The sequence below is a fragment of the Myotis brandtii genome, unplaced genomic scaffold (assembly GCF_000412655.1).
Source record: "Myotis brandtii unplaced genomic scaffold, ASM41265v1 scaffold178, whole genome shotgun sequence".
NCBI lineage: Eukaryota > Metazoa > Chordata > Mammalia > Chiroptera > Vespertilionidae > Myotis > Myotis brandtii.
In genome coordinates this window covers 417,269-428,743 of record NW_005356599.1, presented here as the reverse complement: position 1 = coordinate 428,743, position 11,475 = coordinate 417,269, and the positions used below count along the sequence as shown (strand labels likewise).

Sequence of the window (11,475 nt, the reverse complement as noted above, 5' to 3'; positions counted from 1 at the left end):
CCCTTCTTTGTCTTTAAACGGGGAAATTACCCATCCTGGGTTAGTTGGGACAGTCCAGGTACACCTATTGACCCAGAATAAGTAAGAGCTCCCTCTTTTACTCTCAAAGTGTCACTGTTTGGACAATAAAGTATACCATGACCCTACTTATAGACCTCACTGTACAGTAGGAGAGACTGAAATTAATCAAAGGATTGTACAGGTAAGTTAATAACCACAGTTATGATAAATATGAAGAAGGAGCAGAAACCATGTAGGGAAAGCAAATAGGGGGACTTGTCACCTCCTCAGAGGTGACAGGGAAAGAATAGTCAGTGACAATTAGGCCGGGGAAAGGAAAGTAAGCAGGGTGAGCATTCCAGGCTTGGGAACGTCAAGGGAAAAAATTAACATTCTGCATTGTGTTTTACACTTGCCCTTGCTATAATCACCATTTAATCTTATTTCTATCATGGTCGATACAACAAAGAAAACACATGTTGTTTGCTAACTGCAAGAGAACCTGGTGAGTTTTTATACTGGCTGAATTAACTGTAACACGACCAAATAAAGGCAGTAGATAAGTTAAATATTTAAAATGTTAACTTCCTAAAGCATGCAGGGAGTAAATATAATTTAATTTCCTACTAGAAAATCCCAAGATTAAAGGCAATAGAGCAATTGCCCAATGGCTAACGTTTCAGTAAACGCTCACAAGTGCGTGCCACAATTTTAGGCTGATAAGATGCAGACTAGATAAAATTCTAACAAGGGAAGACTTCACGCCACCCCTGGCTAATAATTACAGTCTTAGTATCATGAAGGAACCTGAACTTCAAGTATTTATGAAAGCCTAGCTGAGTGTTTTGTAACCTTAAGGCTAAGATACAAAGTTCCTGGATTTCACAAGCTTCCTCTGTCTGAAACTGTGCACCGTGTGTACAAAAGTCCCCTCAGGGGCAGGGCAGTCAAAGCATCTTCAAGGGCAGCCAGAAGGGCAGGTGGCTGGAGGACGCAGGAAGAGGGAGTGAGCGAGGTGAGGCGGTGAAGGCAGCCATGGTGAGGAGCTTGGGACCCTTCCTGAGAGTCATGAGACGCCACAGAAAAATGTGACTCATGCCCTGACCAGTTTGCCTCAGTGGATAGAGTGTCGGTCTGCAGACTCAAGGGTCCCAGGTTCGATTCCAGTCAAGGGCATGTACCTTGGTTGCAGGTACGTCCCCAGTGGGGAGTGTGCAGGAGGCAGCTGACCTATATTTCTCTCTCATCCATGTTTCTGACTCTTTATCCCTCTCCCTTCCTCTCTGTAAAAAATCGATAAAATATATTTTAAAAATCAATAAAATATATTTTTAAAATGTGACTCATTTCTGAAGGTGACCTTCAGGAAAGACATGATCAGATTTGAGCTTTGGACTCACAGGGGCCAGGGTGCATGCTGGGAGGTCACTGAGCAGGTGGGCGCAAACTCCAGGTGCTAGGAGATGGTGACAAGACCAGGGTGAAGATAGTGGAAACAGACAAAAGAAGTCTAATTCGTAAAAGATTTAGGAGGCAACAGCAACATGACTGAGAGGTGAACTGAATATTCATTTAATCATTTGGTATTTATTGAGCACCTGCTACGTACTGGCCATGGTTTTGGGTGCAAGAAACAAGAGGGAAAAGAATAGAGGTTGGTCAAGGATGGTGCTCAGATGTATGGCTTTTGTAACTGGAAGGTGATCTTACAATTCCCTTAGATAGGGACTCCTGAAAGAGGATTCATTTTGGAAGAATAACTCATGAGCCATTTGGGGAAGCTTACATTTGAAGTCCCTCTGGGACATCCAAGTGGAGATGTCAAGTACACGGGTGAACACACAGATCCAGAATTCAGTTGAAAGTTCTAGGCTGGACGTAAAAACCTGGAAGTTAACTGCATGTCAGTGGCGGCTGAAGCCATTACCTGGATAAGATCACCTGGCAGGAAAAGTATAACAAACAGAGAAGAATGAGAGAAAGGGAGAACAAAAGACCAGCCAGAGAAGCAGAAGGAAAATCAAGACAGTCTTATGACACCGAAGCTAAGGGAAGAGAGTATTTCTAGAAGGAAGTGGTCAATTATGTCAAATGCTAACCATTTGCCTGAGATCATCCAGCTAGTAAGTGGTAGAGCTAAAAGTTAAAACCAGGTCTTCTCTAGCCGGTTTGGTTCAGTGGGTAGAGCATCGGCCTGCAGAGCAAAGGGTCCCGGGTTCGATTCTGGTCAAGGGCACATACCTTGGTTGCAGGCTCCTCCAAGGCCTGGGCCCTGGTCAGAGCATGTGCAGAAGGCAACTAATCGATGTGTTTTTCTCACATCAATATTTCTCTCTGTCCTTCCCTCTTTCTTCTACTCTATCTTAAAAAAAAAAATCAATGGAAAAATATACTGGGGTGAGAATTTTTTTAAAATAATAATTAAAATAAATAAAATAAAATTTAAAACCAAGTCTAACTATTTAATGATAAATGACCAGCCATTTGGAAACAAAGTTAGATCCCTACCTCACACCATATAGAATTATAAATGCTAGTCAAAGTAAAGATGTAAAAGTAACACAAAAAATAACAATATTTTTTAAAATAGACAAAGATTTATCATCTTGGTGTGGAGAGATTTATTAAGGCCTTATAGGAAACATAGAAAGTGTAAAATAAAAAACCCAACAGGAAAATGATTTGAAAAGATGAACAGCCCTAGCCGGTTTGGCTCAGTGAATAGAGCCACGGCCTGCGGACTGAAGTATCCTGGTTCAATTCCGGTCAAAGGTACATGCCCGGGTTGTGGCCTCGATCCCCAGCAGGGGACATGCAGGAGGCAGTCAATCAATGATTCTCTCTCATCATAGATGTTTCTCTCTCTCCCTTTCCCTTCCTCTCTGAAATCAATAACAATATTTTTAAAAGATTAACAGTTTGCAGAAGATGCTGCAGTCATAAATATGTAAAAAGATGAAACCCTCTTTGATGTTCAAGAAGATGCAGATAAAACACTAATAAGATATCATTCCCTGGGTTGGTAAAGCATTTTAAAACTGATCACATGGCTGTGGAAAAGAAATACGAACACTTTTTTGAAGTGGTATTTGGCAATATCTACTAATAAATGTAGCTCTGGGTGCTGGATACATGGTGTGTTCACGATGTGAAAATTAATAGAGCTCTCCACTCTACTAATTCTATTAACTCTATAAATTTGTTCTATTAACTCTACAAAAAGTACATCTGAATACTGTTCTGTATGTACGTTATCATTCATGCTTTTAAAAAGAACTGAGACACAAACTGTACATATCCAATAACTCAGCAATACCAGTTATGGCATTCTTTTCTCCATTTTCCAAATTGATAACAACAGCAAACACCCCAATTTATTTTTAAAATGGACAAGGGAGATGAACAGGCAATTGACAAATCCAAATGGCAAATCCAAATGGACAGCAAACAGAAAAATACTCATTCTCCTGAGTGTTCATAAAAATAAAAATGCCAATTAAAGTTACAAAGAGTTATCACTTCATGCCCATCCCAGATAATAAAAGCATAATATGCTAAGTGTCCAAATGGTCGACCGCTCGACCAGTTGCTATGGCGGACACTGACCACCAGGGGGCAGATGCTCTGATTGGTAGGTTAGCTTGCTGCTGGGGTCTGGCCAATGGGACTAGGCGAGAGGGGCAGGACACGCCCTGAGACCCTCCTACAGTTCTTCCCCAGCCTGCTGGCCCCCATCGGCCCTATCCAATGAAGCCACAGAAACTGTCCCTGCCACAGAGCAAGAGTTGCCACAGCCCCAAGCTGAGACAGGATCTGGAACAGAATCTGACAGTGATGAATCGGTACCAGAGCTCGAAGAACAAGATTCCACACAGGCAACCACACAACAAGCCCAGCTGGCAGCAGCGGCTGAAATCAATGAAGAACCAGTCAGTGAAGCAAAACAGAGCCGGAGTGGAAAGAAGGCACGGAAGTCTGTGTCCAAACTGGGTCTTCGACAGGTTACAGGGGTTACCAGGGTCACCATACGGAAATCTAAGAACATCCTCTTTGTCATCACAAAGCCAGATGTCTACCAGAGCCCTGCTTCAGATACCTACATAGTTTGGGGGAAGCCAAGATCGAGGATTTATCTCAGCAAGCACAGCTAGCAGCTGCCGAGAAATTCAAAGTTCAAGGTGAAGCTGTCTCAAACATTCAAGAAAACACACAGGCTCCAACTGTACAAGAGGAGCGTGAAGAGGAAGAGGCTGATGAAACAGGTGTGGAAGTTAAGGACATAGAATTGGTCATGTCACAAGCAAATGTGTCAAGAGCAAAGGCGGTCGGAGCCCTGAAGAACAACAGTCATGGGACTGTAAATGCTATTACGGAATTAACAGTGTAAGCACCTAAAAAGGAGGCCCCTGTTTTGTGTGCTTCAAAAGAGTTACTGCAGCCTGGTTCGAAATGTGTACTGTTTCTTGTGGGATGAACTCAGTGGGTGCTTGTTCTCCCCCCCTACCCCCCACCCAGAAAGCATGAAGACTTTAGAAATGAAAGCACATTTATTTCTCTTAAAACCTCAGCTTCAGCTGAAAAGATTTAGTGCCACAGATGACCCCTTAAAATCTCAGCCTTTTCCCTTCCTGTAAGAAGGAAAGTATTGTCTGCACCAGGCTATCTGTTAAGAACTTTTTTTTTCGTCTTTATTGTTGAAAGTATTACCTATGTCCTCTTTTATCTCCCATTGACCCCTTAGAGCTCACCGCAGGCCTTTGCCACCCTATCGTCTAGGACAGTGATGGCGAACCTATGCCACACATATCAGAGCTGACACGCAAACTCATTTTTTGGTTGATTTTTCTTTGTTAAATGGCATTTAAATATATAAAATAAATATCAAAAATATAAGTCTTTGTTTTACTATGGTTGCAAATATCCAAAAATTTCTATATGTGACACGGCACCAGAGTTAAGTTAGGGTTTTTCAAAATGCTGACACGCGGAGCTCAAAAGGTTCGCCATCACTGGTCTAGGACCTTCTTGTCTTCAGAGACGACAACTGAATTGTTAAGTTTCTTGTTTTCAGTTTCTTTCCCAGATGTTAACCATGATCACATGCTGATTCTTCTTTATTTAATAATCAGCTCCTTCTCTAACCTACAGTCTTTCTGAACACTTTGGACCTTATCTTTCCTTTATGAGAGGCAGTGCACATTGGTTACATTTTGACACCTAAGAGCTTGATAGAGGATTGGAGAGATTGAATAATGGATGTGATGAAATGACCACACTTTGTATAACATTGGAAGCTACCTTACGGATGGAAGAATTTGGGCTATTATCTACAACTAGAGGCCCGGTGCACGAAATTTGTGCACAGGGGGCGGGGACTGTCCCTCAGCCCGGCCTGCACCCTCTCCAATCTGGGAGCCCTCGGGGGATGTCCGACTGACATCCAGGGGAGTGGGCCTAAGCTGACAATCGGGCAACCTTAGTGCTGCCACGGAGCCGGTGGGAGAGGCTCCCGCCACCACCGCTGCACTCGTCAGCCATGAGCCCAGCTTCTGGCTGAGCAGTGCTCCCCCTGTGGGAGCACACTGACCACCAGGGGGCAGTTCCTGCATTGAGTGTCTGCCACCAGTCGTTCTGCTGTCCAGCCGAAACTGGCTCTCCGACATCCCCTGAGGGGTACCGGATTGCAGGAGGGTACAGGCCAGGCCAAGGAATACGGGAGGTTGGCCACCTGGGGAGGGACTGCGTGAGGGCTCCAGGGCGTGTCGGGCCCATGTTGCTCAGTCCCAAGCAGAGGGACCCTGCAGCAAGCTAACCTACCAGTTGGAGAGTCTGCCCCCTGGTAGTCAGTGCACGTCATAGCGAGTGGTGGAGCGGCCTTAGCATATCATTAGCATATTACACTTTGCTTGGTTGAATGGCCAACCAGTCAACTGGACACTTAGCATATTAGGCTTTTATTATATAGGATGCAAACACTCTGCTCTCACACATTTTAATCTACAAAGTAAATGATGATTAGGGTAGTCTTAATCATGCTAAGATAATGAGTGAAAACCAGAACTGTACCAGGCAAACATACTTGTGATTACCCAGTTTATGATGAATGTAAATAGTGCTATAGAAGTCCTAAGAAGAGTAAAGTCAAATTTTCCGGGTTTAGGTTGTTAATATGGGCGAGGGTAAAGCATGGACTAGGAAGGCTCCAACTAACTTAGAAGCAAGAATCTGAAATGAGTAAGTGATATTACACCTAGAAGGAATGTTAGAAAGGAAGATTAACATCACAGAAGACTTTTGGATCTAAAATTTATAGACATTTTATTGAATCCAATCTTCTCAGTTCCTATGGGAGTATTATTTTAGTGATGTGAAAGCTGAAGACCAAATAGGTTAAATGACTTCCCCAAAGACAGTCACTAAAAGTATTGTATATACCTTTTCTTTGTGGCAGGCTATCCTGGAGAAGCACAAATTGACTTCTGACTGAGAATGATGTCCTGCTTCCATTTCACTGGGATACAACGGATTCGTTTCATTCGGCTAACAACAGGCCCCTTGGCTGCCAAATCTGAGACAGCCAGTAATTCTCACTTCAGGAAGAAACTTAGGGATATTAACTCATAATTTACTCATCCTTCCTTCTGTACAGTTAACAAACTGCCAATTCTTGGTTACTTTTTTAGAGAATTGTATTGTTCAGGGCTATTATAGCCACCAGCGCTGTGGTTCTGTTTCTTCCCACCTCAAGGACCTTGCTAATGCTAACCCTTCCTTACATTGATTCCTGTCCCTTAACCATTTTTCCCACCGTCCTTGAAAGGTACAACTAACTTCCTTTGTCACAGAATGATTATGGAGTGCATAGTTCAAACCTTTTGAAAAGGAATTACTCCTTACTGGTTCGCAAACTGATTAAATACCTGCATTCAAATATTTGGTAGACCATTTAACAATGATATCTTAACATCTGGCTTCATCTATAAAAATAGACCTACTACAAAACATATAGGATTGTTGAAAGTATTTGCCAAGTATCTGAAACTGGCACAGGTTTACTAAAAGACTTTTATTTTTTAGGCAGGGAGGAGGGAAATGTAGTGGGCCAGTTTAGTTCCTTAGCTATACTCTCACCATGTTTCTACCATTCACTTAAAATTGATTTTTTTAGATTATTAAATACTTGAAAGGATGTAGATAAAAGGCTGTGTGTACACCTGCTTTTTAAGAAAATAAGCATTACCCCCCCAAAAAAATAGAAAATAAGCATTGCAGTTGGGGACCCCGTATGCCCTTTCTCAGTCCTCTTTCCCTCCATCAAAGGTAACCACTATCATAAATTGGTTGTTTAATTTCTTAGTACCTATTTTATGTACCCCAAAAAAGGTAGCATTCTGCAAGTTTGGAAACTTTAAATAAAATTGTATATTATACATTAAAAAAAAAGAATAAACTAGATGTAGTAACTTGGAGCAATGTGCATGAAATATTAGCCCTGAACAATACAATTCTCTAAAAAAGTAACCAAGAATTGGCAGTTTGTTAACTGTACAGAAGGAAGGATGAGTAAATTATGAGTTAATATCCCTAAGTTTCTTCCTGAAGTGAGAATTACTGGCTGTCTCAGATTTGGCAGCCAAGGGGCCTGTTGTTAGCTGAATGAAACGAATCCGTTGTATCCCAGTGAAATGGAAGCAGGACATCATTCTCAGTCAGAAGTCAAAAGGCGAAGTGATATGCATGGTTTTTATTTTTTAACTAGAGGCCCAGTGCACAGAATTTGTGCAAGGGGCTTGGCCCCCACCGCCGCCTCCTCTGCCTTGGCCCCCGCCCGCTGCAGTGGCCGCCTTGGCCCTCGCAGCCCCAGCTTCATCCAGTAGGTGTTCCGGAAGGCTGTCTGGTCTAATTAGCATATTACACTTTTGTTATTATAGATATTTGTCCTTATATATGTTTGTAGGTAGTGGAATATATGGTTTAGAACTTAATCTCTGGAGCTAGGAAGCCTGTGGCTAAACCCTGGCGTCACCATCTTCAAAGGGAGAAAATGCCTCCGGGCTTGTTTCCTTGGCTGTAAAAGGGGGTTAGTAATAACATCTACCTCACAAACCTGCTGGGAGCAGATGATGAGGTAATTCAGGAAAAATGCTAAGAGATGCCTGGTGTGCCATTCTGTGATATTGTGGGTATAAGCATGATCTACCTGAGCATGGAAAATATGGTGGAAGAAAACATACCACACTGTTCTCATTGGTGACCTCAGGTGGGCAGAGCTGGAGAAAGTAGGACACAGGTGATTAACATTTTGTATCAATTCAACTTCTTAAAGCTAGCATGTGTTATTTTTGTCATTTTCTTCATGGTGTTTTATTTCTTTTTTCATGTATTGGTTTTGGGTGTACAGCTTAGTGGTTAGACATCATATACTTTACATCGTGTTCCTACATAGTTATGACCATATTATTGATTATATTCCCTATGCTTTACTTCTGCCCCCCTGACTATTTTGTAACTACCAATTTGTGCTTCTTAGTCCCTTCACCTCTTTCACCCAGTGCCCCAACCCTTTTGTCGTTTTTTAAAATATATTTTTTATTGATTTCAGAGAGGAAGAGAGAGAGAGAAAAACATCAACGATGAGAGAGAATCGTTGATTGGCTACCTCCTGCACACCTCCCTCCAGAGATTGAGCCCATAAGAGCATGTGCCCTGACCAGGGATGGAATCAAACCATGACCTACTGGTTCATAGGTCGATGCTCAACCACTGAGCCATGCCGGCCAAGCTGTCTTATTTCCCCCCCCCCCCCCACTAAAGTAGCAGGAAAGGAGGATGAGCAAACTAGGCAATCTGCTCTGAACTCACCACGTGCTCTAGGAGGGAGTGGGAAAAGGGTCCTGGTGAGAACAGAAGCCCCAGGAAAGCCTTCTCCCCAACAGGGGGTCCCAAGCCATTGGCTGGCGCTGGGCCAACGACTGTTCCTCTCCGGCCCACAGATCCCCTCCTGTGCAGCATGGAGCTGGGAGGGGCACCCACGTAAAGCATGTTGCTTACTACCAGGACAGATAGGAATTCAACGCCCAGTGGTGCTTACCTGGCACTATGAGTCAGGCATCCTCTGAGGGCCCAACCCTGTCAACCCATGTAATCCCACACTGATGCTATTTTTTTAAAAATATATTTTATTGATTTTTTACAGAGAGGAAGGGAGAGGGATAGAGAGTTAGAAACATCAATGAGAGAGAAACATCGATCAGCTGCCTCCTGCACACTCCCCACTGGGTATGTGCCTGCAACCAAGGTACATGCCCTTGACCGGAATCGAACCTGGGACCCTTGAGTCCGCAGGCCAACGCTCTATCCATTGAGCCAAACCAGTCAGAGCAAGTTATTTTTAAATCCCATACCCATTTTGCAGGTGGGGAAAACTGAGGCACAGAAAGGTTAGGTCACTTGCCTGAGCCCACACACTGGGATGTGGCTGGAATTCAGCTGCAGGCAGCCTGGCTCTGAATCCAGGCTCTGGGCCACCAGGCTCAGACATGTACCCTGTCTCCCCAGCATGACTTCCCTTCTCCCTGCCTCGGTGTACTCAACTGTGAAATGGGCTTCTCAATACTCACCTCCGCGATTTGCTGAAAGGGTTACATGACTTGGGCTTGGGGTTGGGAGTGGGAGAACTGTGCTAGGTAGGGTGAGGGACTGCGGCATGGAAGGGTTACAGAATGTTACAGAATGTGTTGAGGGGAGGAAATGAGACATGAGAAATTGAATGTGCTCGGAGGGAGGGGGGATGTATGAGTAAGAAGTGCGTCAGGGTCAGTGGAAAAAGGATTGTTAGATTGTCTTAGAAAAACAATGTGTTATGATATGCTCCAGCCAGGTGTGACTCTGTTTAACTTTTAATGGAATGCTTTGTAGTTAATTTTTTCTTTAACACTGTCTTGCTATAAAAGATCATACTGCACCCTTGGTCTCTGCCACATGCTCCGAAGCTCCCAGAAGGGGAGCTAGGTGCTGTGGTCAGGTGGCCAGCTTAATAAAGGCTCTTAAATTTAAATTCTGAGTCGGTGGTCTATCTCGTTGAGCCAACCCATAACAGAACTAAAACAAGGGCAGCCTGTTGCAGTCTCTGCGGGGAGAAGGAAGTGGCCTGGGGCCTCTCTCTGGAGAGGTGTGCAATGCCCCACGGGGAGGAGACAACGCGGGCAAGGATCCAGGCCCTGGGTCTTCCAGAAACCACAGGGCAAAGGGCCCAGGGGCCGGTGCGCCTCTCCCCACCCCCACTCTCAGCTGAGGGGCCCCTTGACTTTCTCCGGGGTTCCCCTTCCCCACTTCCCTCCGGCCCAACCACTCGCATCCTGTTGCAGCCCGGCCAGAGAAGGAAGCAGAGTCCGGGGTCCCTGTAACCTGCCAGGGTGTGAAGCAAGGCTTTCCCCGCCCTGAGGCCCCAGCATAAAAGGCAGCCCCGGGCACCCCTGCGCTCCTAGCCGACCCTGCGCGCCCTGCTCGCCATGTCCCGGCTCTGCGCGCTGCTCGCCTGGGCCCTGCTCGCCCTCCAAGGACTCGGGGAGGGGGCGACAGAAGACGAGGCCTGCTGCGGCCCCATTGTGCCCCGAAGAGAGTGGAAGGCCCTGGCGTCCGAGTGCGCCCAGGAATTGGAACTGCCGCTGCGCTACGTGGTGGTGTCGCACACGGTGGGCGGTCACTGCGACACCCCCGCCTTGTGCCTGAAGGCAGCGCAGAACGCGCAGCACTACCACGTGCGGACACGGGGCTTCTGCGACGTGGGATACAAGTAAGTGCGGGGAGCGCGAGGGTGGCGGGGCCTGGGAGACAGCGGGACCCCCCCACTCCGGTCTTGGAGCCGCCCCGCTGACACCTGCGCAGCTTCCTCCCCGGGTTCTCCCGTCACCATAGGGGGCTGGGCGCGTGCAGGCAGCACAGGATGCTAGGAGGCGCGGAAGGGCTCAAGTTCAAGTTCAGCTCCCTGGAGGAAGGGACAGGCTTTGCTGTGTTAGGAGGCTGGTGCCGGTCCCCAGCTCTGCTGTGGCTGCCTGAGACCAGACCAGGCTGTCACCCTCGCTCAGCCTCCTCCTCTGCAGCCAGGGGACTGGTCCACCTGATCACTGAACCCACACACGCGAAGCACTTAGGACACCCCTGGCATGTAGCGGGAGCCCCAAATCCACGGGCTATGCTTTAGGCACCTGCCACACGCCGGGCCACGTGCTGAATGCTGGGGTGGGATTGAGCCCGACTGGATTTCGAGGCCGGCAGGGAGAAACACAGGCAGCACAATGAACTCGGATGGTGATAGAAGTGATGAACAAGAGTGATTGTGGGGGACCTCAGAAGCTGGGCTCCTTCTGAAGGGCAGGCTGAGGGACCGGCTTCCTGTGATGGTGGCTCTGAGGTGGGCTGGGGTGCGGGGGCTGAGGAAGTGTAGTAAGCTAGGGGCAGGCAGAGGGGAAGGCT

The 11,475-nt window shown here is 46.1% G+C and overlaps 1 protein-coding gene and 1 pseudogene across 1 annotated transcript in view; both read left to right on the top strand.

The window, feature by feature from the left end:
* Positions 1-2,084: 2,084 nt before the first annotated feature.
* Positions 2,085-4,421, top strand: LOC102250804 (annotated as a pseudogene).
* Positions 4,422-10,112: 5,691 nt separating this feature from the next.
* Positions 10,113-11,475, top strand: part of PGLYRP1 (peptidoglycan recognition protein 1) — a 4,309-nt gene continuing 2,946 nt past the window's right edge. Inside the window, exon 1 of the mRNA XM_005863423.2 lies at positions 10,113-10,795. Coding sequence (XP_005863485.1) covers positions 10,512-10,795 — 284 coding nt within the window. The 5' untranslated portion in view covers positions 10,113-10,511. The remainder of the gene's footprint in view (positions 10,796-11,475) is intronic.